The 26,994-nt window shown below is 41.7% G+C and overlaps 1 protein-coding gene across 3 annotated transcripts in view; it reads left to right on the top strand.

Annotated features, from left to right (window-relative positions):
* Positions 1-25,572, top strand: part of KIAA0930 (KIAA0930 ortholog) — a 111,430-nt gene extending 85,858 nt beyond the window's left edge. Inside the window, exons 3-10 of one of the 3 annotated variants that reach the window (XM_061582410.1) lie at positions 5,520-5,624; positions 16,414-16,491; positions 16,598-16,699; positions 18,127-18,267; positions 21,307-21,501; positions 22,136-22,298; positions 23,405-23,560; positions 25,031-25,572. In XM_061582410.1, coding sequence (XP_061438394.1) covers positions 5,520-5,624; positions 16,414-16,491; positions 16,598-16,699; positions 18,127-18,267; positions 21,307-21,501; positions 22,136-22,298; positions 23,405-23,560; positions 25,031-25,071 — 981 coding nt within the window. In that variant the 3' untranslated portion in view covers positions 25,072-25,572. Of the gene's footprint in view, positions 1-5,516; positions 5,625-16,413; positions 16,492-16,597; positions 16,700-18,126; positions 18,268-21,306; positions 21,502-22,135; positions 22,299-23,404; positions 23,561-25,030 lie in introns of all 3 variants that reach the window. The other 2 variants (XM_061582409.1, XM_061582411.1) reach the window with 2 other exon arrangements.
* Positions 25,573-26,994: the final 1,422 nt, after the last annotated feature.

Raw genomic sequence — 26,994 nt, 5'->3', positions numbered from 1 at the left:
CCAAAAATTGGAGTCTCCAGTTGAAAAACGGAGGTCTGATAACCCTAAGTGGTATACATAAAACAATGTAATAAAACAAGTATCATTAATATAGTCACAAATAAAGTCAGATTTTTTTTAAAAAACCCTGCATTTTGTATGCGTTTTAACCTATACTGCACATTTTGGAACTTTTTTTTGAGCTGTGAACTCTTTTGCAAAACTTTGAGAAGTGAAAAAACAGAAGGATAATTGTGTTCCAGTCTGCATATTAGTTTGGGAAGTGCAAATGAGGTTACTTTGCTTGAAAATGTGGACTGAACAAAATCTTTGAGCATCTCTAACTGCTACTCCCTCACACAGAAAGTATTCATCCTCCACAATCTATTTCTGTCTTGATCCTTCCAGCTTCTTGCCCTTGTTGAAACCTGCCACCATTGCTGCCTTTTCCTTTTGGAGGTCTCTCTTTCTTCTGCACTTGTCACCCAGATAGTTGTGGCTACGGTGTTGACCTCCGTATCTCCAAACCCTGCTCTCCCATCCTGCTGCTTTTTTACCTTTTGAGGTTAAATTTGTGAGGCTCTACTCTCTGTTGCATCTCCATGTTGCTATTCTGTGTTGCTGTTCTGTATCTCCTTCTTGCCTGCTTCAGTCTCAAACTTCATTTCGGGCCTTGATGCGTGGCTAGTCATTTTCATATCCATCAGTGCCCCTTCTTTGCCCCTTGATGATTTCAAAATTCAGTTGATAATCTCTCTGACCCAGCTTACTCCCTTGTCTCCTCTCCCTTGATTCTTTTTTCAGTCTTTGTCTCTGAACTGACTGTCTGTGCACTTACTGCCTGGAACACACTCTTGATCTTGGCTCCACTAAGGACTGTTCTGTGCCTGATCCCCCTGCTGCGGAAGTCCCCAGGTCTGATCATAACCTTGTCTCCTTCAGAATCACGTACAGTCTGCCCTCACCATGTTTTGCCTCCTTGCTCCTTCTGTGGCCTCTGGTCCACTGATCCAGCGACCTTCTCAGAAGCATTATCCTCTCTTCTCCTGTTGCTTCTGCCTTCCTCCCAATGCACTACGTTCATTCCTCCCATTCCAGCTATTTATTTAAAACAGTTATATACCATTTAATCATTTGCATTTCTAAGTGGTGTGCATAAAAACAAGCTATGTATAAAATGAAACAATAAAATCATAAAACTAAACATTACCGTAAAAGGCCTGCTGGAAAAGCTATGGCTCTCTCCTTCCATTCAATATCTTCTGTCTTCTTGTAGTTAGTATACATTTTTTTTCTTTGTTAAAGTGTTAATAAGTGAATGCTTTAAATACTTGATCATTAATTGAGATGCCAAGTGTCTAAATAATTTTGAACTGATTTAGCATTTGTTCAGCATTTGTATTTTGCTTTAGAGTGTTCAAAGGGCTTCATATACCTTAATTGCACACCTTACATTAGCTCTCCAAGATAATTCAGTTTTATTATCCCCTTATTTCAGATGAACCTCAGGGGACCCTGAGAGAATGGCTTACCTAAAGTCACCTAGCGAGTTCATGTTAAAGGAGAGGTTCGAATCAGGGGACTTGCTGCTGTACACATTTTAACCACTACTTGCTCTTTGAATCATTCCAAAGCAGACAACAGCCTTCATCCTCTCCATACTCAGTGCCTAGTTTTAGCTTCAGCCTGCAACATGGGACTTTTTATCTTCTAGAAGATAGTAAACTCCTTATGTCAGGGACCTGCCTTTTTGTTGTTACCTTATAAAATACCATGCACATTGGTGGTGGTATATGAATAAATAAAAAATATGTTTAAAAACTAATGCATTGCCCTATTTTGCTTACCTTCTCATTTTGTCTGTCTGACTTTTGTCTTCACTCTTGCTATGGCGTCACTGGTTTAAAAACATACCTTAATTGTGTACTGAAACTGGGGACCAACACAGTTACCTTTGAGAAACCTTGAGATGTTTTGGAACTGGGGCTGATGGGAGTTGCAGTCAAAAACATTGGAGGGCACCAGGTTGGGGAAGGCTGCCTTAGAGGAACCATAATTGAATTGTGCTCTCTGGTGCTGGAACACAAAACAAATATAACTACAACCCAACCTCCCAGGCAAAGCACACACAGCAAGTTGGGCAAGGACAAAAGTAGAACAACTAATACTAAAATCTTATGAAGAAATAAATGTAAAACACTTTAAAATGATAATGGATTAAAATGATCTGTCCATATAAATGATTGCTCAACAAACCCGTGTGGCACACAATGCATATCGAAAAAACCAAACTCATTTCAACCATATAGGACTTCAGCGGTTCAAAAAAGGGTCAGTTTGTCACATAAATCTGGCCTTTCAGCCAATGTGCCTAAGTAATGTGGTCAGATTACCTATGAAAAATAAACACATAGTAATGCATAATCAATGAAATATCGTAAATATAGCCATAAAGATTAATATTGCCAAGAGAGACTCACCACTCATAACAATCAAATTGCTGTAAAAAAAATTTCACAGTTCATAAATATGTTTGCCAGTATGGGGGCAGATCTGCACCCCATGGCCATTCCAAGGAGGTCTGCCAAAATAGTTCTTCCTGACATTGAAAAAAATGTTCTTTTAAAGTGACAACAGTCTCAGCTAATGCATATAACAGTTATTCCTCCTATCCTTTTGTCTAAAGTGTGTTCAATTAGTTACATAGTCTCCTGTTGTGAAATATCAGACACTGTAGTCTGGAACTGCAAAAACAGATCATTTATTGCAACTGTTGTGCTTAAGCTTTGAAATGAATGCAGCTACTAGGCAGCTTTGGGTTTTAACACCTCTCTCGTTTTAAAGTTTAAAGGGGAAAAGGTGAGGGCTTGGGAGGTGGTTGAATTAAAATTCTAAGAGAGAAGAATTTGGAAATAATGATTACTGTATTACAATATGGTAGCATCACTAATCCTTCTTCATGATTTGGGATTCACACCCAACCAGTGGTGTAGCCAGCGTATTTGACACGCGGAGTGGATCATTTTTTAACACCCCCCTCCTCTATATGACAAAATTATTTTCAGTAATAATCATGAAATGAAACAAATTATAATAATGGCCAGAAAAGGGCTCCTGCTGGGAGGAAGGGCGGGATATAAATCAAATAATTAATTAATTCATAAAAGAAACGCAGACAGTGAAAATTTTCTTTTATTAAACTCCGTATATATAATCATGCCAGTAAAAATTAAAATAAAATAAAAAATAAAATAAATATTACAGTACAAAAAAAAGGAAAAAGTAATGGATTAATACAAAAAACTGGTTGCCCAAAACATGATTGTTTTTAAAATATGTGTTTTGAATTGTATATTTGTTTTAATGTTTTTGATTGCTGTAAACCGCCCAGAGAGCTTCGGCTGTGGGGAGGTATAAAAGTGCAATAAATAAGATAAATAAATGATGGATTTCTTTAGGGGGTGTTCTGCGGAGAACCATTTGCCTTTCACCACTGCTCTTTGGCGTCTGACCAGAGCCAGCTGGCCAGAGTCTGAAATTCTGCCTTCCACACTGGAAAGCAAGAAGATCCACAAGGAGGGCAGGAAGGCAACAGCCCCCTCCCCATCGCTGCAGCTGGTATTTAGTGGTAGACTACCTCTAAAACTGGAGGTTCCGTAAAGCCTTTATGACTGGCAGACACATCTGCCCTCCCTCAGTGGTGGCTCCTTGTCCATGGGGCAGTGGAATCCCCTTTAGGTTTTAGTCTGAACTTTCAAGGAGCTGGCCAAGGCCCTGAACCTATTTTGGGTCTTGGTTTCAGTACCTTGGACAGCTCCTCAAAAGTCTGGATTAAAACCTGGAGCGGATTCCAGTGCGCCACTGACATCGGAGCCACCAGCCGCTCTCCTCAAGGCATTTGCCTGACTCTTTTTTAAAGCCATTTGAGCTAGTAGTCCTCATCACATCTTGGGGAGCAGGCTACATGAATTATTTTAATCCTTATGAAAAGGTCTAGCCCACCCTTATACTGCCCATGAAGAACCTCTCAGAGCAGCTTACCACAATTTGAAATCACAAAACAATAAATATATTATAATACAATGAATGCGGGAATAAAGACACATAAGTGACAAAAAAAACCATTTAAACCAACCACGGCAGCAATCTTAAATGAGTTGCATGCCATGTGAAAAAGTTCTACCTTTCGTCTATCCTAAATCTTCTTACATTCCATCTCGTTGGGTGTCCCTAAATTTTATTATGATGAACATTCCTCTCCATGTTGATAGAGAAAGGTGGTTCTCCCTCTTGCATAACGCTAGAATCCAATGAAACTGCATGTTGGAAGACTCAGGACAGACAGAAGAAAGTACTTCATCCTGCAGCACATAGTTAAACTGTGGAACTCATTGTCACTGGAGGCAGTGATGGCCACCAACGTGGATGGATTCAACAGAGGATTAGACAAATTGATGGAGGATCATAAGGCTATAATTGGCTACTAGTCAGGGTGGCTCTGCTCTGCTTCCATGGTCAGAGGCAGCATGCTTCCGAATACCAGTTGCTGGGAACTGCAGGAGGGGAGAGTGCTCTTGCACTCAGGTCCAGCTTGCGGGCTTCCCGTAATGGGCATCTGGTTCTCCACTATGAGAACAGGATGCTGGACTAGAGATGACATGATAGATGTGTATAAAATGATGCCTGGTGCATGGAGAAAGTGGACAGATAGCAGCAAACCTCGTGCAAGGGAGTTCCGGGGGGCAGGGAAGCCCCCCACCTCCACCCCCAAAGGCAAAAGGCCCCTTTCTAGGAGGAGGGGGCCTGCCTCCTTCCAGTGCCTGCCTTTCCTTGGGGAAAAGGAAGTCTTTCTCTCTCTTCCCCCCGCAATACGTTTGCCCCCCACGAGCTTTGTCGCGGGTGTGTGACAGAAAACCTCTTCTCTCCCTCCCTCCCTTCTGCTCCGCTTCCTCCTCCTTCGCTTAGGATCACTCTCCACAACCTCCCCTCCTGCCACACTTAATTAACCTCTGGCGTTCTGAAGGACATCGAGGTCTCCTCTCCCCACCCCTTCCGTGGTCCCCCCACCTTCCCAAGCGCAGCGGAAGCCGGGATGAAGGAAACCCCGACGCTGCTGAGGAGGTGGTGGTGGTGGCCGGCGATCCAGTTTTAGCGGGAGTTGGCAGGGTTCTCTCTCCTGGTTGGGGGCACTTTTTCGCAGCTCCCCAGTGGCTCTTCTGAGGGCTCTCGTCCCGGCTTCCCCCTCCCCCCACCCAGTCATTCTCTGGGCAGTCCCTTTTTTCTTGCACCCCCTTATTGCCTGCACCCGGGGCTCACCGCTTGCACCACTCCATCCTTGGTACGCCACTGCACCCAACTTTTGAAAGTAACAGTCTTGAATGCTTACTGCTTTGAATATTCTCCCTCCCCTTCTCTGCTTGATTGTGAACCTGAGGGCCCGGGCTGTCTTTATTTTTAGCAAATTTGTACGCGCTCAAACACTAGTTTTTCTGTCACTGCACAGTATTTACTTGAAGACCCTTCTGGTTTTCTCTCAGCAGGTTGAAGTTGAAGTGTACCGCAGGGATTCTAAGAAGCTGCCTGGCCTGGGAGATCCAGATATTGACTGGGAGGAGAGTGTCTGCCTGAACCTTATTCTTCAAAAGGTGACTTAACCTTTGTGTTTGCCCAGGCCTGCTTGTACTGGACACAGGAAAGGGGAGTTTATTTTCCTGTGTGTGGTTGTGATGGGAAGGCAGTTTCATTTGTCCTGTGCCCTTTCCTTCATATGGATGTGGGGTTTTCATTTGTTCCAAATGTCCTGCGTTTGGCACTAGGGCTACCGGTGAAGATGAAATGCTGTAGAGCATATGCTTTGTATGCAAATGGTCCCCGGTTCAATCCCTGGCATCTCCAGAAAGGGTGGTAATCTTCCCTGTCTGAAACCGTAGAATTGCTGCCTGTCAATGTAGGCAATATTGAGATAAACGGACTGATGCTCTGACTCTGTATAAGGCAGCTTCCAGTGTGGTCCTCAGTATATGAGCTCTTTGTTGAGCAGTGGGGCTTGGGCGTAGCTTATGGATTGACGATCACCTGTATTGTAGCCCTGTGGATGCTTGTTGCACTGGGATGGAAGGAGAAATTTGAGGGATCGGTCAAAGCCAATGGTACCTACAATTTCCAGATGCAACTTGGTATCTTACCTTGGTGTATGGCAAGACCAGTGTTTGGGGGATTATTTTGAAGAAGCATCCCCCTTCTTCTTTGCATATATAGGATATTGGAATGGAAGTTGGCCACTGAGCACAACTGGGGGAAAGAGAAAATTTCTTAGTATGCCTTGTTGGGGTGATGCAGAATTCCACTTAGGTTTGGACAGAAAACTAGCTCTGTCTCAGAATTTGCATTCAGAGGTGACAACTTGTTTCTTTCCGGGGGAAAAAAGCCTCACTTCAGTGCTTATCAGGTACTGAAGGGAAAAGAGAGGACCTTGAATTTGACTGTGCCGCTTACCCTTCATTACTTTAATAACATGGCAGGTAGAAGTGCAAGAATCAGCTTCTTGGATTTTGAGCAGCGATTCCCAACGTGGGCGGTAGCGCCCCCCTGGGGGGCGTTACAGCCTTTCAGGGGGGCATTGGCGTGACTACAAACTTTAGGGGGGCGTTTGGGTTCATTAGGGGGGCGTTGACATTTGGTGGTCTGATGCGACAATTGAAGCATTTAAGTTTAATTTTATTTAATACACAAATCATTAATTTTTAAACTGTTTTTTCCCCAGTTAGAATGTATTTAATAGTCTCAATTCATGGAAATAACACTATAAATAGTGTGTGCTCTTTAGTAAAGAAATTCTGAATAGCGGCCAGTGTCATGTCAAGGAATGGGGATATTAGCCATGCCCCGGCACTAGGTAATGTTCCGATGCTGTCTTGAGGGATGTTGGAACCAATCACAAGAGAGTGTTTGATAAGCTGGGTGTATTGGTGGAGGGCGCATTCTTCCAACGGATGAGTGCCGTGTGCAAACGGGTGATGCAGACAGTCAGTTATTCACTGGTTTTCTTCAGGAATGGGACACACTTGCTACCCATTGTTTCTGTGATGTTTAAATGAACTTGTTTAACGAAACAATGCCGGTAAACTGAATGAGTTTGTTGTTAAGTATATTAAGTATAATAGGAAGCATTGGCATATACTTAATCTGAGGGGGGCGTTGGGCACAAAAAGATTTTGCAAAGGGGCGTTGGGTCAAAAAAGGTTGGGTAATGCTGATTTTGAGGAATAATCCTTCCTCAGCCTTACTAGCTCATGTTTCTGTGCTCTGCTCTGCTCTGCTCTTCCCATATCCAGAATCAATAAAATTGGAAGTCCAGCTTTGCAACATTCAGTGTCTGCCTTCTGGATGTAGCTTTTGCTAATGCCTTGCCTATTTTTACTTAGTGGTATGAGAGGCTAGTCCAATCATTGACACCCCCCCAAAAAAGAGGTGTTCAGGTATCCTCTTAATTCAGGACTGATGAAGATGTGGCCCTCCAGATGTTGTTGGAGCCAGTATGATTAAAGCTCAGGGACGGTAGACGTCCACAGACATCTGGAGGATCAAAAGTTCTCTACCTATGTTTTAAATGATACACTAACACAGTGGGAGATGCTTTTCTGTGAGTTTATCTCACAGCAGTAGTGAAATGTATAAAGTCCCACAGTGGCATCACTGGAGATAATCACATGGAGCTCTACTGTGGAATTGGCTCCCTTCCTCCTGGGATGGACTAAACTGTGAGAAAGACCAACGTGATCAGCCCTCGCCACACTGACTGTGTTCATATATAATGTTAAGTAATAATTGGTTTTAAACCATGATTTATTCAACAAACCATGAGTTGTCTCACAGATGAGTATATGAGCCATGGTTTGTTTCTCCAAAGTTTGGTTGTTTTCACCTCATGCCATTGTAACTTGTTGAGTGTTTAGGATGGGGTGGCCAAATAAAGCATGGCTAAGCAAGACTGTTGGAGGCTGTGGTTTGGTGACTAACAGCTTTGCTAAGCCATGGTTGATCTGGTCACCCTGTCTACGCTGGCTGTGTTCATACATAATGCTAAGCCATGGTTGGTTTTAAACCATGGTTTGTTCATTTTCAGATATAGACCAGTGATACTTTTCATTTCTGGATGCATACCAGTGTAAGACCCTGCCTGTCCTCACAGCACACACATTTTGTTCTTAACGTAGTATAAAATATCTCTCTCTGCATTTTGGTGTAATCATACATTGCCTGTGCAACAGTGGATGAGCATGCTACATTATATCCACTATGGATGAACACAATTGTTGGTGAGATTACTATGTCAGAATATTCACTCTTCCAGGTTGTGCTGCCACCTGTCATTTCTGATCTAGAAGATAATTGTCTCCTACTGTGTCAGGCTAGCAGCTCCTGCCCTAGTTGCTGCACGTTATGCTAGAGTACAGAGATTGATCTTTGTTCCCACTTAATTGTCAGTCTAGACTTGTCTGGAGTTTTAGTACTCATTTAAGATGCCAGGCATCATGTACAGCATTGTGGCTTTCTTTTCTTTCTAAAAACATGAATCCTGACATTTTTTAAAAGAGAGATGATCTTGCTTTTTAGAAAATGATTCTACATACAGCTTTTAAAACTGTTATTCACTAATAGGCAAAAAACCCCTTATGGTTTAAGAATGTACCTATAGCCCACAGATAGTTCTATCCAACTTTAAAAAGCAGGGAAATTGGGCAGCTATAGTGAATGCACTAGGGGAGCAGGAGACCTGACCTCCTCTCTGAGATATTGTACTGCCCTACAAATTTGTTATAATGCAAACACAATTTGGGTTGGTCTTTCATAGTCCAATCCATTTCCTGTGTAGCTTGGAAGAATTTGGTAACATGTGCCTCTGAGCATATGGTGAGTGGTGGCAACACCTGCCATCTCCAAAGATGGAGAATTATATTTTTGTATGTTTGTTGGTGTTCTTACTTTGCTTCTTTCCTGTGTTACTAATGTTTCTACAGAGAATCTAATCTAGAACATTTTATTTCCCTCATTATTCATCCTAGAAATCTGTGTCAAATTTATTTTTATTAATTTCAAAGCCTTTTTATTGGTCAATGTCATATGATAGTGAAGATAGCCTTTTGTGTTGCAAAATGGAGGTTATGCACTATTTCTATTTTGGGTGCATTAACAGTTGAATCTGAAACTGCAATTTGATGTAAAATCAGACTGATTACAGCATGTTGCTACTTCATCAATGACTCTTAGCTGTTGGAAAAAAGAATGCATGCCTGCTATGTTTCAACCACTTCATTTAAGGCAAGGTGGGCACGGTCAATTAAAAACATAGAGCGCACCTAGAATTTTGCTTGAATATATTTCGCCTCCCACTGTTTTATCTTGTCCAAACTGAGACACTCCTTATGTCCACTGGAGACTATTCTGCAGAATAGTCAGTGCCATTATTCCAAAATTATCTTTGGAGTTTCTTTAGTGTAAACTTTGCAAAGTGTTGCTGTACTTCACAGAAATAGAAACAAAAGAAAATGATTTCCTATAGGAAACTTCACTAAAATTGCAAAGTAAATCAGACATATTTAAATTGACCATCTGAACTATATCAACTGTCTTAATAATGTTGCCCCCTCTAGGATGCACACCTTAACGTGGTGAGTGGGTTTGAGAGTGTTGAAGAAGCTAAGAGCAATGCCGTCAGGAGTCTAGACCAAGAGGCTAGACTCCTAGCAGGGGCATCCAAGGCGGAATGGTCAAAGCTAAGACACCAGACTAAGATGCATCCTAACTCAGAGGAAGGCAATGGTAAACCACCTCTGAATACCTCTTACCACGAAAACCCTAAGAACAGAGTATCCAAAATGCAACACGAGATAGTGCTGGAAGATGAGATTCCCAGGTCAGAAGGCACTCACCAAGCTACTGGGGAAGAACAAAGGACAAGTACGAGTAGCGCTGTGACTAATGACGCAGCTGGGTCAAAGCCGAAAGGAAGCCCAGAGGCTGATGCGCACAGATGCGAAAGGAGTCTGGAGTTGTACGACGCACACAATAGGAACATGGAATGTGAGAAGCATGAACCAGGGAAAGTTAGAAATTGTTAAGCAAGAAATGGAACGCATCAACATTACAATACTTGGTGTGAGTGAACTAAAATGGACAGGAATGGGACATTTTCAATCAGGCAACTACAAAATATTTTATGCAGGAAATGAGAAATTAAGAAGAAACGGGGTTGCTTTAATAGTAAGAAGTGATGTAGCAAGAGCAATTAGGAGCTACAACGCAAGGTCTGAGCGAGTTATATCAATGAGATTAAACGGGAAACCTATCAACATAACCATCATCCAAGTCTATGCTCCGACGGCAAACGCAGAAGAAGAGGAATTGGAGAGATTTTACGCAGAAGTACAGGAATAAATTGATCACACACCAAAATAATATGTGCTGATAATCATGGGGGATTGGAATGCAAAAGTACGGAACAGAGAAGAATTAGGAATTGTGGGGAAATGGGGCCTAGGAGACAGAAATGAAGCAGGAGAAAGACTTACTGAATTCTGTGAAGCCAATAATTTGTTCCTTGCTAACACATTTTTTGAACAACCAAAAAGACAACTGTACATGTGGACATCACCAAATGGTCAATATAGGAATCAAATTGATTATATAATTGGTAGCAGAAGATGGAGAAGTTCCATACTTTCTGTGAAAACAAGACCAGGAACAGACTGCAGTACAGATCATGAACTGGTCGTATCGAAAATCAGAGTAAAGCTAAAGAAGAACAACAAAGCAATCATAATGCCAAAATACAATTTAAATAACATCCCAGAAGAATATAAAGATCAAATAAGGAACAGATTTGAGGCTTGAAACTTAGTTGACAGAGAACCAGAAGAACTATGGAATGAAGTCAGGGACGTGATCAGGGAAGAATGCAGATACCTCTAGTTAAAAGGAGCGAAAGACCTCAATGGATGACTGAAGAAACTCTTAAAATGGTTAAAGAGGGAAGGAAAGCAAAAGCAAAAGGAGAGAGAAACACAGTCAGAACCCTAAATGCAACAATACAGCGACTAGTACATAGAAACAAAGAGAACTATTACAATAGTTACTGTATCGAAATAGAAGAGGACAACAAAAAGGGTAAAACAAGAGCCCTATTCCAAAAGATCAGAGAAATGAAAGGGAAATTTAAACCAAGAGTAGGGATGTTGAATAATCAACAGGGGAACAAAAAGGAAGATGGAAGCAATACACTGAAGAACTCTATAAATGAGATGGCAGGATGACGGATTCATTCACGGAGGAACCATATGATGAAGAACCAGAAATTTTAGAATGTGAGGTCAAAGCTGCTCTTAAAATACTTGGAAGAAACAAATCACCAGGAATAGATGGCATACCAATAGAGTTGCTACAAGCTACTGAGACTGAATCTGTCCAAATTTTGACAAAGATCTGTCAAGATATATGGAAAACTAAACAATGGCCCACAGACTGGAAGCGTTCCATATACATCCGAATTCCAAAGAAAGGGGATCCCAGGGAATGCAGTAATTATCGAACTATTGCCTTAATATCCCATGCAAGTAAAGTTATGCTCAAGATTCTACAACAAAGGCTCTTACCATATATGGAGCGAGAAATGCCAGACGTCCAAGCTGGATTTAGAAAGGGAAGAGGCACCAGACATCATATCACAAACATACGTTGGATAATGGAATGGACCAAGTAATTTCAGAAGGAAATCACCCTGTGCTTTATAGATTACAGCAAAGCTTTTGACTGTGTAGATCATGAACAACTATGGAATGCTTTAAAAGAAATGGGGGTGCCACAGCATCTGATTGTCCTGATGTGCAACCTATACTCTGCACAAGAGGTTACTGTAAGGACAGAATATGGAGAAACCAATTGGTTCCCCATCGGAAAGGGTGTGAGACGGGTGTATTTTATCACCCTATTTATTTAATCTATAAGCAGAACATATCATGCAGTTAGCAGGATTGGACCAAGATGAAGGAGGTGTGAAAATTGGTGGGAGAAATATCAATAATTTAAGATATGCAAACGATACCATACTACTAGCAGAAACCAGTAATAATTTGAAACAAATGCTGATGAAAGTTCAAGAGGAAAGCACAAAAGCAGGACTACAGCTGAACGTCAAAAAGACTAAAGTAATGACAACAGAAGATTTATGTAACTTTACAGTTGACAATGAGGACACTGAACTTGTCAAGGATTATCAATATCTTAGCACAGTCATTAACCAAAATGGAGAAAATAGTCATGAAATCAGAAGAAGGCTAGGACTGGGGAGGGCAGCTGTGAGAGAACTAGAAAAGGTCCTCAAATGTAAAGATGTATCACTGAACACTAAAGTCAGGATCATTCAGACAATGGTATTTCTGATTTCTATGTATGGATGTCAAAGTTGGACAGTGAAAAAAGCTGATAAGAGAAAAATCAACTCATTTGAAATGTGGTGTTGGAGAAGAGCTTTGCAGATACTATGGACTGCGAAAAAGACCAATATTTGGGTGTTAGAACAAATTAAACCAGAACTATCACTAGAAGCTAAAGTGATGAAACTGAGGTTATCATACTTTGGACACATAATGAGAAGACATGATTCATTAGAAAACACAATAATGCTGGGAAAAACAGAAGGGAGTAGAAAAAGAGGAAGGCCAAACAAGAGATGGATTGATTCCATAAAGGAAGCCACAGACCTGAACTTACAAGATCTGAACAGGGTGGTTCATGACAGATGCTATTGGAGGTCACTGATTCATAGAGTTGTCATAAGTCGTAGTCGACTTGGAGGCACATATCAACCACAACAATAATGTTGCTTCCTCCTCCCTGCTAAAACAAGATCAGCACAGCACATTTCTTGTTTCTATTATTTGGACTGATTGCAGGTGTTGCCACCACTCACCATATGCTCAGAGGCACATGTTACCAAATTCTTCCAAGCTACACAGGAAGTGGATAGGACTGTGAAAGACCAACCCAAATTCTGTTTCCATTGTGACAAACTTGTAGGGCAGTACAATATCCCAGAGAGGAGTTCAGTTCTCCTGCTCCCCTGGTGCATTCACTATAGCTGCCCAATTTCCCTGCTTTTTAAAGTTGGATAGAAATATCTGTGGGCTATAGGTACGTTCTTAAACCGTGCGTTTTTTGTCTATTAGTGAATTTCTCTGCTTTTTAATCCAGGAGGTAAGAAATGGGATCCTGTGCAAGTTTGCTGAGAATGGATTGATGGATTTGCATGCTTATTGAGTTCAGTAGGATTTACTCCTCTGCAATCATGCTTAGGATAGGTGAAACTGACCACAGGGGATGAAGAGGGGGGGAGGAGGGGGATTGGAGCAGGCAGTAGGGGGAGGGGAGGAGAAGGGCAGGTTTGATCATTTGCATGTTTATTGAGTTCAGTGGGATTTACTCCTGTGCAATCATGTGTAGGATAGATAAAACTGACTGGGGGGAGGGAGGGGGGCTGGAGTGAGCAGGGGAGGAGGAGGAAGGAAGAGGGGAGGGGAGGTGGAAGGGAGAGGAGACAGGAAGGAGGGGAAAGGCAGGCCTGATCATTTGCATGCTTATTGAGTACATTGGAATTTACTCCCATGCAATCGTGCTTAGAATAGGTAAAAATGACTGAGGGGCAATGGGAGGGGGAGGGGATTGGAAGTGGAAGGAGGGGGAGGGGGTTGGAAAGGGAGGGAGGGGAGGGCAGGTTTGATCATGTGCATGCTTTTTGAGTTCAATGGTATTTACTCCTGTGCAATTGTGCTTAACATAGGTAAAACTGACCATGGGGAGGGCGGAAGGGGGAGGAGGGGATTGGAAGGAGATGGGGATGGGGATGGGGAGGGAGGGGCAAAGAAGTGGGAGTGAAGAGGCAAGAGGGAGAGGATAGGAGGGAGGAGAAAGGAGGGTGGGTTTGATCATTTGCGTACTTTTTGAGTTCAACGGGATTCATTTCTGTGCAATTACGTTTGGAAATGGACTGCCTTCAAGTCGATCCCGACTTATGGCGATGGTATGAATAGGGTTTTCAAGGTAAGCAGTATTCAGAGGTGGTTTACCATTGTCTTCCTCTGAGGCTGAGAGGCAGTGATTGGCCCAAGGTCACCCAGTGAGCTTCATGGCTGTGTGGGGATTCGAACCCTGGTCTCCCAGGTCATAGTCCAACACTGACCCAGGGGAGGGGCAGGGAGGGGAGGAGATTGGATGGGTGGGCACTGGGCAGAAGGGAAAGCCCCTTTTCCAAAAGGAAAACATTGTGAACAGTATCATTACTTTTCAGCGTTTCCCCCACCTTTTTATTCTACAGCAGGCACATGTAGCCTCTGACCCATGTTTAAACCAAAGCTGTGCCTGGCCACATCCACACCAGGCCTTTATTTCTCTTTAGACAGTCATGGCTTCTCTCAAAGAATCCTGGGAAGTGTAATTAGTGAAGGGTGCTGAGAGTTGCTAGGAGATGCCCTGTTCGCCTCACAGAGCTTCAATCAGAGCAGCTGACTGTTAAACCACTCTGGCCACGGGAGGTCTGTCAGGGGAATAGGAGTCTCCTCTCAGCACCCTTCACAAACTACACTTCCCAGGATTCTTTGGGGGAAACCATGACTGTCTAAAGTGAAATCAAAGTCTGGTGTGGGTGTGGCCCCCTGATTAGGCAAGCCAAGCAGCTGTGAGTCTGGCTTTTAGAACACTGTCAGTTGATTCGTACTGAGCATGCCCAACACTATTATTCTATGCAAAATTTCTTAAATTAATTAAAAATCAGCCAGGCATTTTTTAAACTGCAGAAAATGAAGGTCAGAGTATGGGGCAAGGTCATTAACAGGATTACAGGTACTCTGTGAACATGGCTGATTTTTAATGAATTTCAACAGATTATGAGAACTCTGACAGAAAACAGTCCAAAAGGGCTCTGCGTCCCCCCCCCTTTTTAGACTTTCAACTCTCTATTTTCTCTGATTGTTTTGTGTATTGCCACGAAAATTTAGACAGTTGTTAAGCAAGCGTTTCTGAGTTCAGGACTATAATTTTTGTAAGGTTTTGTTTTGAAATGAGCTTATGGGAAGCATCAGAATGGCATGGAGGGTATTCTTAATTTAACATTGCGGAATATGAAAAATCCACGCCGGCTATAGTATACAGCCACTCTCGTGGCTGTATAATATTGCTGATTTAAATTTGGATTTAATATATTGTTTTGCTGACTTGAGCACTCCTGAACTGAAAAGCTGGATACAAATTCCAAAAATAAATAAGATAAATGTGTGGGTATTCTAAAATGTTTATTGTGTCATTTTTTTAGCCGATCTATTTTTAATTGTTAGATCAATCAATTAAATCATCAGGAGCCCAATTTTAATCAGTAGTAGCAATTTTTCATTTGGTGTTCTAAACGTTAAGGAGTCTGTTTTGATTCTGGTGTGCTCCTATATTAGGTAATCAGAAAAAATAAAATATGACTTTTCCTTAAATAAGTAGTAAGTTATGACTTAATTTTTAAAAAGGTATCTTTAACTACAAAGTCTTGAATCTGGCATGTGTGCTGCTGTGGTTTTTTTAAACTACCCTGCACCTGGTTGCTTTTTATATGTGTGGAAGTAGCTTCCTGTTCCCCTTATGGCTTTTATTCTTAAGGGGAACAGCCTGTGTAGTTCCTCCTTTCTCTTGGCCATTCTCTGAGGTGGTATATTGTAATGCAGTAGGGCTGTTGAGGTTTTGGTGATGAAAGATCGGCAGGTAGAAATATATCTGGCTGTCACTGGCTGAGCTGCTCTGATCTTAGGATGGGCAAGGTAAGCGGAAAGGTTTGAAGAAGGAGGGGCAGAAGAAAAGGGGGCTGAGAAAAAGAGGAGAGTGAAAAGGTTGCAAATGAAGGGAAGTTAGGAAAAGAAGCAGTTTCTCACAGAAACAATTCGCAAAGTAGAAATTGCGCATGGCAGGAGCGCTCCAGAGCAGTTGAACATTGAATGGTGAGGGAAAGTGACTCATTTTTTTAAAAAGTCCAAGGTTCAAATCCCCACTCAACCATGAAGCTCAGTGGGTGACCTTGGGCCAGTCACTGTCTCTCAGCCTAACCTACCTCACAGGGTGGTTGTGAGGATAAAATTAGGAGGGGGAGAACAATGTTTGTATGCCACCTTCGACTCCTTAGAGGAAAGGTGAGATGTAAATGTGGTGGTGGTGGTGGTAGTAATAGTAGTAGTAATAATTTTAAAAAATAGTCCAGATTATGTACAAATCTAGGTCAAAAAGAAAACTGGAGGGTCGTATTTTTCCCTCCCGTGGGTGCGGATGGCGAAAAGTTTTTAAGGCTGTAATCCTGCTTTGTTTGTGCATAGCTATTAGTGTTTCTTTTCCAATACCTTGGTGTTTCAGCTGGATTACATAGTGACTTGTGCTGTGTGTACCCGTTCGGATGGAGGAGATATCCACATTCATAAAAAGAAATCCCAGGTGAGAAATGCAACTCTTCTGGAAACTTGAAGGGCAACTTTGGTTTCATGTATGTGCCACTGTGCATGCACCAAGTTAATCATGTCTTCGAAATGGTTTCTTCCAGCAAGTCTTTGCATCTCCAAGTAAACACCCCATGGATAGCAAAGGGGAGGAATCAAAGATCAGCTATCCAAACATATTCTTTATGATTGACAACTTTGAAGAGGTAGGTCACTCATATGAACAGATGCAATTTCTGGAGCTTGCCTTTAATTCTAATTTTTGTGGTCGCTTCCAGCCAACAGTGCAGTTTCTTTTAACTTAACTGCACAACACGGGGCACATCTGTGGTTGGTTTGTTATACTTGTTTTGCTTTTCATGAGAAAGCTTGGAGCAGATTATGCTGGGTTCCCAGTGATCTCCCACCGGAGCCTTGACCGGCCCTTGGGTTCACCACTGGTGCAGGATCAGTACCTGTAAATGTACAGGAGCCTTATCTATATATGTTAGTCACGTGCAGATTGGCACATGCAAAATACTGTAAAGCAAGTTCAAAGCCTTAAGAAAGGCTTAGGAAAGTTTTGTAATGGTTCAACCTGGTTCAATAAATTGCATATTAAAATTCTTCAGTATGTTATCAAATAGAGTTAAAAGTCTGGAGAGTTGTTAAGTGTCCTTTCCATTGTACAGTCCTAACTGTACGATCCTAAGGCTGGCCCTGAGGAAAACTGAAGGCAGTAAAACATCCATGTTCAGTGCTCTGATGTGGTCTTAGTGGCAGGGCAGAAGGGAGAACAGAGGAGAGCTCTTGCACTCCTCTGTCCTTGTTCCATTTTTTTAACTGTTTCTCTGCCATTGGAAAAGGGAAGAAAATAAAAGGGAGAGATTTATGCCAGCTCCTGAGTTGGCATAAATTTCTCTTGGACTTGGGGCTGTTTTAGGAGACCAGGAATTCCGCCACCCCACCCCACCCCAGCACACACGCTTTTTGGCCCTACTAATGTCAGAATTCCAACGTCAGCAGGGCCAAAACAGTGGAAGTGTTGGTGGTGGGAAGCGGCGATCCGTATTGGATCTTCCTCTCTGAGGTCAGAGCTCTCTCTCTCTATATATCCCTATGGTCCCTATGATGCCCTCCCAGGGGCCAGAGGTATGCAGCCTTACTATGATTGTTTTTAACATGATATAAGAAGGTATGGGTTGTATGAAATGGTGTTGCTTAGCTGATGGTAGCACAAATGTCTGCATTGGGGAAGGGGAAATAAATGAAAATTGCTTCCCTCCATGTTCAGTGACACCATTGGATGCAACATAGATTACACATACACACACACACTCAGTGACATTATATTGTATTATGTTATGTTTTTTGGGCTATTTCATGACTAATGCTCCTCTCCCCATACTCCCATTGCTCAAAATGTGTATATATATATATATAATTTATATATATATATATTTATATAGGTTTCGTGCTCCCAGACCAATTGTTAGGCATTTGCTTCTGAAACAAAGTCCTGTGTCATGTGTCTTGAAAACTAAGTTTGCATTTGACTGACTATGTCTAACTAGCCATGGCAAATGAGGTTTAGGTTGTCTGCACTGACTGTTTTTCCTCCTCCTCCTAAATATTTGATTTCTTTGGATGTTAGGTATTCAGTGATATGACTGTCGGGGAAGGTGAGATGGTCTGTGTGGAGCTCGTGGCCAGCGACAAAAGTAACACCTTCCAAGGAGTTATCTTCCAGGGATCCATTCGCTATGAAGCCCTTAAGAAGGTCTATGACAATAGGGTGAGAGTCATTCTGGTGATGGTCACATGAGAACACTGATGTCTTGGGGTGATCACATTGGGTATTCATGAGTCTGTCTCGTTCATGGAATTTTTTTGAGGGGGCCACTATTTGCAATAAAACCAGCCTATGTGGGTGAGTTTATCTTGCTCCCTCTCTTACTCTCTCTTTTGCCTTGAGCACTTTACTTCCCAGCTCAGCTCACTTCTTATACCAGAGCTGGACTGGGAGAAAAGTGCTTGTATGGGACTGAGGGTTCAGCCTATGGCTCTTAGAAGATAAAGCCAGACTTTCTTAAGGAGCTTTAAATTGTTACTAGAAGAAACAAATATTCTTGAATTATCTGAGACTTGTCTGACTGACTGATTGATTTAATTTGTTAGTTGTGTTTCTTCACAAAAGTGAACCCAAAGCAACTTACAATTAATAATAAAGTTAAAGCCAGTAAAAAACAGTAGAAGCACTAATTAAGTCAGTAAAACTATTTATGGGGTCTCCACCTTTTTGGTCCCATAGGCACCTTTAGAATTTTGAGAAAGTGCCACGGACCCTGCCACAAAAGGGCTGCTATGAGCAGGGAAGGGCCAGACACAAAATGGCTGCCGTGGAGGTGTGAACAATCCCAATATTTGCTACTGCAAACAAAACATACATTTCACAGAAGGTCCAAAGACAAGTAGCTTTCCCAAGAAACTTGGTAACAGGCTGAGGTGAGCCCCAGAGCATAAAGTCACTCATTTGAACTGACCACAGTCTTCTACTTCAACATCATGACATCCATTCCAGAGAAGGCAAGTCATTTCCCCAAACCCCTTTAAACAAAACACACCACCCCCCATAGGCCCACGTGCATACCCTTTCCCTCTCACACAGGCACTGGGCCCTCCATTTTTTCCTTCCCCCACAGTAACTACCTTTCCTTCTTCCACTGAGGCACAGCTGCTACTCACTATCTCCACTCCTCTTCTCTCCTTGGACTTCACATGCTCTCCTCCTGGGGAGAGTGACCTGTTAGAACTATTCTCTCCTCTATTCTAGTCCTGTCCAATTAGAACTGTTCCCTCATTTCTAATTAATGTTCTCATTGGAGAAGAAAGGGAACAGTTTCAATTGGTTCCGTGGCCAATTATAATGGTGGAGAGCCTAGGAAAACTGTGCCAGTGAGTTAAAAGCTGGTGGCTATTATAATTTTTCATTGTGCAATGAAAGGAGCAGAGACCCTGGTAGGCACTCCGGTAAGTTTCTGTAAGCACATTGGTGCCTTTAAACTCTGTACTGAGGATCCTGGCCCCACAGTGTATGTAGGGTCAGTATAGTGTAGTGGTTAGAGTGTTGGACTGGGAGATCAGGCTCTCGTCTGTGCTCAGCCATGAAGCTCACTGGGTGACTTTGGGCCAGTCACCATCTCTCAGCCTAACCTGCCTCACTGGTTATTGTGAGGAGAAAATGGAGAGGAGGATTATGTAAGCCGCCTTGAGTTCCTTGGAGAAAAAAGGCGAGATATGAATACAGTAATTTTTAAAAATGCCTGACTATGGTTGGGCTGGGTGGACGGTATTAGCCTTGCCTGTGGCGCCCCCTCCCAATCAGTCTCATAGCACACAGGGGAGGAGGGGAGATCAGGCAAGCAGAAATGTTTGCAATGACAAAGCGATCTCATTAGTGCTACATAGAAGTGAAATAATGACACCTTCATTATTTTATGTGCATTTTTTAATTTGCATTTTTCCTCAAATTTGGTGCCCTCCTTAACTTGGCGCCCTAGGCAGCTGCCTGGTTTGCCTATATCGATGGGCCTTCCCTGCCTGCCACGCCACCCCACTAACCACCACTGGTAGTGAAACCGCAAGAGTGGTGCCTCTCACTCCCAATCCAGGCAGGCAGTAGGGGGTACCATAGTTGATAGTATCATAAACCATTGAGATGTCTAGGAGAATCAATAGGGCCGTACTCCCTCTGCCTATCTCCTGGCTGGGGTATCAGGAATGGTAACCCAGGCAGCTTCATAGATAAAAGCAGAGTGCAAGCAGGATTGAAACTCCAGATAATTAATGATTGATTAATTAATGATTGATTAATTAATTAATCATTAATTAACTCCAGGTAATTAATATTGTGTTATAAGTGGTTTATTTTATTTTATTTAAGCTATTTGCACTATGCTCTTCATACAAATATTGCAGGGCAATTCACAGTAAGAAATTGCAATAAAATGTAATTACATAATAAAAATAGTACAAATAACACAATTAAAACAAAAGGAGTTTCCAAATTCTCTGCAACTTTAAAACCAATGCACCCAGCAGAATAGATGAATCAATTTCAGTGTTTAAAATAAATTTATTTTATCTTTATTGAACAACATTTATATAGCACTTTGTAAGATAAGGTGGTGAAAGTATTCATTAAAATAGCAATAAAAACAGACTTTAAAAGGAGTTGACATAATAAAATCATTGGAATATAGATAAAATCAAGAGATTTAAAAAGCAAATGTTCATAATGAAATTACATATTTGGACAGGTTTGCCTAAATAAAAAATGTTTAGCGGGAGAAAAACAGTATGACAGATCATTCTCAATAGCCAGGGAGTTCAGAGGTGCTGCCGCACTCAAAAATTGATTTCCTGCAAGTGTGGAAAAATATTGTGTGGCATTTGTAAAAGTGCCAGTTCTATAGGTTGAATCTTCCTTTCCCATTAGATCAGTAGCAGTAGTAATATTTGTTGTTGCTGTTTCATTTAAAATGCCTGATATAATGTGTTGGACTATGACCTGGGAGACCAGGGTTGAAATCCCCACACAGCCATGAAGCTCACTGGGTGACCTTGGGCCAGTCACTGCCTCTCAGCCTAAGAGGAAGGCAAGGGTAACCCCCCTCCGAATACCGCTTACCATGAAAACCCTATTCATAGGGTCGCCCATAAGTTGGAATCAACTTGAAGGCAGTCCATTTCCATTTTCAATGAAATGCCTTAACCTGGCACTTGAAATACAGCTATTCCATAATTGGGATTACACTTTTACTGTCTTTTGTAGGTAAGCGTTGCAGCAAAAATGGCACAAAGAATGTCTTTTGGCTTTTATAAATACAATAATATGGAATTTGTGCGAATGAAGGGGCCACAAGGAAAAGGACATGCAGAAATGGCAGTCAGTCGCGTTTCAACAGGTGACACTTCTCCCTATGGTACAGAGGAAGATTCAAACCCAGGTTCACCTCTGCACGAGAGAGTAAGTTAATTATAAATTGGAACAGTATTAGTTAAGTTTTCCAATCTTGGGAACCACTCAGAGGACTCTTTGTGTCCAGAAGCCAGAAGTGTATTTTGCTGCTCACATTTACCTGTTTGTGGCTGGTTGAATTCTCTGTTGGGCATGATGAGAGCGCCACGTAAAAACCCAAAGAGTGGAATATATCTTGCAAAATCCATTGTTTCACTTTAAATGTTTTCTGACCATTTCACTTGTAAACATTTCCGCCTCCATTATAACTTGGTACAATTGCCAGGAGCCAGAGAGAACTGCCTTGTGTGGGGAAGGCTCATAGACTGCCGGTTGGCAATCCCTGGATTACAATATTAAATTTTGATTAACTTTGTCTTAAAATGTCAGCTATCCATAAATGGATAATATCCGTAAATGGAAATTTGTTCATATGTGCTTCCTTGGAAGCCAGAAGTATATGTGTGTTGAAAACTGTATTCCCTGAACAAGAAGCAGTTTTTGTATCCACCAGGCTGCAATTCAGAGCGGATGACCATAGAAATGATATTCAGCATAGAATACAATGTCAATCAAAACAGAGAGCAATCAGTATGAACTCTTAACCTTCTTTCCTCATACATACCTGCTTTCCTTCTTTCAGGTCACTTCATTCAGCACTCCTCCAACTCCAGAACGCAACAACCGCCCTTCTTTTTTCTCCCCATCCCTAAAGAGGAAAGTGCCCCGGAATCGAATTGCTGAAATGAAGAAATCCCATTCTGCCAATGATAGCGAGGAGTTCTTTAGGGATGATGATGGTGGAGGTGAGAGTTGAGAGAACTTGGGAATGAATTGGCTTAAGAGATGGCTACTCGTGTGCCCTGATGTCACTAAATCAAGCCTGGATTCCCTCAGCCCAATAATGTGACACACAAAAATAGCGTGCAAGATAGTGGAGAACAGGAGTTCATGTCCACTGCAAGACTTTACAAACTACAAGTAGATATATTTGCTCATTATCAGATCACCACTTTGACCCATGTGTCAGTGTTATTTACTATTGGCCCCTTGGAACATCCCAGTTGGGTCAAGATTGTGCCATGCATAACTGTATTGTCTTGTGGAAAACACTACACTGTGATGGGAGGTTGCTTTGTGATATCTTCATGTTGTTGCAAGGTTGTTGTTGGACTCGACAAAAAATCTGTTTGAGGGTGATACACATGCAGGAGAATGAGGTGATAGAATAGGCTGTGACCATTTCAGATTTCAGGTGGTGGTGGGAATCACATTTTTGAATGCTCCCTTACTTAAAAAGCTCTTTGCAAGTGGAAAACTAGTACAATAGGGAGAGGACTAGACTAGAACCTTGTTTTCCTGCTATACTAGTTTCCTAATTGCAGAGAGCTTTTTTTTCTTTTTAAAGCAAGGGAACATTCAGAAATGGCCACCCCAATCCTCAATCTGAAGTAGTACAATCAACTTTGCCACTGTAGAATTCTGTCAACTCATTTTCTGTTGATCTGTAGGTCAGGCCTAAAGTGATGTGGGTGGGGATGTGGAACAGGGTGTTCCTTTCGGTGGTGCCCTGTACCACTGTTTCACATCACTTTCAGCCTGACCTACAAATATTGATAGGCTGATTTGGTATAAGGCAGCTTCATGAGTAAATAAAAACAAATCTGTTAGCTATGAGAGTTGAATGGAATCTTCAAGATACCTGTGATTGTTAGATGTGGGCAGCAAAAAGGATGTGGTTGTGACTTTCATCTCCAGCCTGTGAGCTTCCCAGGTGCTGTTGGGATGGAATGCTGGACTCAGTGGGCCTCATGATCTTGATTCAGCAAGGTGATTGTAATGTTTGGTGGAGGATGGTATTGTGGGCAATTATGTTCTGTTTCCTTTTTGCAACCGTGTTATACTTTGACAGATCTGCACAATGCAACAAACCTAAGGTCCAGGTCTTTGTCTGGAACGGGAAGATCTCTGGTGGGCTCGTGGCTGAAGCTGAACAGAACAGATGAAAACTTTCTTCTCTATGCACATTTAACCTACGTCACCTTGCCACTGCATCGAATCTTAACAGGTGAAGCCTAGTCTGCATTTCAGACTGGAGAACCCCGAAGTTCACCAGGAACTTCTCCTGCACACACCTTGCTGACATGAGTGGCAGGTATGAAAGAATGTCTCCCATTCTGCATAAAGAGGCTTGTGCAGGAGACATTTCCAGTGGGGTCTGTCCTTGTTGTCCAAGTGACAGTTATCCCAAAAACATGTTAATGTGAATTTTACCTTCCGATATTTAAAAATAAAAAGGAAGCACAGCTGGGTAAGTTTTCAGTAATGTAACAATGTGAAGATGCCATGAATTATTAGCTGCTGTTAAGCATTCTTTCAAGTGTGATGATGATGTTGCCATCCTCTGTTAAGGGCAAGAACTGAAGTTACCCTGATGGCATGAGGCCTGTTTCAGTGCTGTTCCTTCATGCACCGCCAGGATAATTTGAGCAGCCCTGGGACCACAGAGGAGAAGGCCTTGGTATAGCTCCTTTCATGAAAATGTTAACTCCCCCCCATTCATGGAATAGTGGCATTGGCGTTGAATCCAACTGAGTTAGTTACACTTAGGTCCCATTTAAATTGGTTTGAAAAAGTAGTTACAACTCAAGTCCCACTGAAGTCAATGGCTCTTCAGTGTAATTAACAGAGTTGCATTCTTTTGAGGGGAAAGTTCAGTGTGCAAGCAGAAGTTTACTGCATTAGGGGAATAGCAGCACTGGATACAACCCACAGTATGGATCCAACACATAATGTCCCATGTTCTGACAGTTAAATGCAAGACTATCCCATTTTCAGCTTTTGCCAATAGCTAGTATGCATTGGTCTGTGTGTGTACAAAAGTTCAGCTATGGTGTCAGTCAAGATCTGAACAGGGTGGTTTATAACAAATGCTCTTGGAGGTCGCTGATTCGTAGGGTCGCCATAATCGTAATCGACTTGAAGGCGCATAACACACACATGGTGTCAGTATAAAAGTATTTTGGAGTATAGTTCCTGCTCCCCATTTCAAGAGAGAAATGTACAATATTCCCCATTAGACTTTTTTTCTTGTAATCAGTGTGCCTTGGAATCTCTGTGTTCCAAATTTCAACATTTGGGACAGTGTGGAAATACTTTAACCATTTGGGGGTAATTTCATACTCCCCTATTGGAATCGACTTGAAGGCAGTCCATTTCCGTTTTCTATTTGAATGGAAGGGAAATAATGTTCCTTTCCAGTTTCTTTTCTTTTGTTTAGTAGAAAGGCTGACTTGGAGTACATATGTTTAAAAATCTGAGGGTTATAGTTTATATGGAAATACAGTAATGATTTCTATATCTCTACCAATGAGTTAGGCCCAAGCATCTTTTGGTATATTTGTGTCCGTGTGTGTGTGTGTGTATATGTATATGTATTTTACACTCTGAAATATTATAATCTTTAGATAGCGAAAAAAGCAAAACTGTGGCCCAGAATCCTCACCACCATTCTTGTCATCTTTTTTTCTTTGCTTAGATATTCTGGAGGTGCGGCAGAAACCGATTCTGATGACATAGCAGAGAGCTGGGCACTGCCTTGGAAGCCTTGCAGCCAAGTGCCTAAAATAAACTACAGTGCTCTTCTGTCACAGCACCACCATCTAGTGTCAGGAACTTAACATAACACTGGAAAAAAGGGATGTTTTAGGAATTACCAGCCAGCCATTCAAAAAGTGCCTCTTCCGTTCTTCCTCTGCATACTGTATGCTCCCTTAAAAGAAAAAATAAGACTACAACTCTTCATAGTTATGACTGGCAGAAGTAACTTGTCTAATAAATACGACAAGAAAAAAAGAACAAGGAAAAACACAAGTAGGGGCTGTGTTTAAACAATGCTTTATGAACAATTTGTTTTAGTGTTTACTTCGTAACTGGAAACCAACAAACCTGTACAGAATGTACTAACCTTTATATACTTTGAGAGAAACGTCCATAGGATTTCATACTGATGTACCCAATGAACTTCATGTAATAGATGGTTGAGAACACTCTTGTTGCATAATAAAGCGACTTTGCATATGTGTTTTAAAGTTGATAGGATAGCAGATTAGTGTAACAGCAAAGAGAAATTAGGGACTTAAATGGAGCAGTCCAGCTGGAACTAGAAAGCTTGGTTTATTCCACTGATGGGAAGTGCAAAGTTTTAAGGCTCATGCAGCACCAACTGATTGTACCATGACATCTTCTAACCAAAGATCAGTGAAAAAGCACAGCCATTCCTGAAAGAGTGAGATCAACATTGAAGAAATATACTGTGCTAAATGTGATTTGGTTTCAGTACGGCTATTACTTCTAAGAATAAACGTGTCTCTAATAGCATAGGTGCCTATAGATGAGAACCAGGAAAATATGAACATAAGGACTCTGGTACCAAAAAAATCCAGCAGGCTTCAGCCAGTTAAAATACCCTGAATTATTGGAAACTAAAACTAATTGAACTGGGCTACTAGGAATCTTTTATACTTCAAACTTTTCATTAGTACTATATAACGAAACTAGTTTCCCTAGATTTTGGTTGTCTTAATTCTGTGATTTACAGTGCTTTGGTAGTCAGAAGCCTAATTATTTAAAGTTCTCAAAAACGCTACTCTAACATTAAAAAAAAAGTCCTGGTGATGGTGGAGAGTTGATATTTGTGGCGTGCTGACTGTGGATCGTCTGTTGTATTTGTAACAGAGGATGTATAAAACATATACTTTTAAGTGTTGCAGAGATAGTTTCACTGCCCTATAAACAAGTGTACTGTTCTGAGGTGAGCTCTTTAAAAGGATTCTTCAGGCTTGAGCTTAAAAGAGGAAATCTGCTTGTGAAGGATGCCTGTATTGTCACAAATCCTCTTTTGTTCCCCTCCCTCCAGTCTTCAGAGCAGTTTTGCAACTGCATTTTAAATGTATGTTGTTATAAGGCAAGGATGAACAGGTCTACGCATGTGTTTTTAAATGATAGACAGCCTGACTAACTCACAAGGGGAAGGATGAGCAGGGTGGCTGTTCCAGCATGCCCTCTCCTGCTGTATGTGGTTGTCATGCCTAGTTGTGATGTTGGGGATGAGCCAGGCTCTTGCCACAAGTGAAGAAGCCTCTGTAAGTGCTCTTTCAATAATGGTACATCTGTTTCATCCTGAAATTCAGCTTGCTCAAATACCAGCTCCTGAAAGTGTTCCCTGAATTGTAAATCTCATCAACTGGACCTCATCACTGTCATATCTTTTAAATATGGCACCACAGGAACAATATGGATTAACAAATCTAATTGGCAACTATAAAGGGTGGGAAGAAAATAAGTGTGCTTGGAGAGGTTATTTTTATTAAATAAACAAGTTCTGTTTCCATTCTAAAGAAAATACAAGAAGTACAATGACCAGACAGTTATCCTTTGGCAGAGAGTGGTCAGGAATGTAAACAAACAAGTGCCACTCAAATTCTTCAGAACTTGCTCTCT

Source organism: Rhineura floridana, chromosome 8 (genome assembly GCF_030035675.1).
Source record: "Rhineura floridana isolate rRhiFlo1 chromosome 8, rRhiFlo1.hap2, whole genome shotgun sequence".
Lineage (NCBI taxonomy): Eukaryota > Metazoa > Chordata > Lepidosauria > Squamata > Rhineuridae > Rhineura > Rhineura floridana.
Note: the sequence above shows the minus strand (reverse complement) of the source record. Positions and strands in the feature narration are given on the sequence as shown.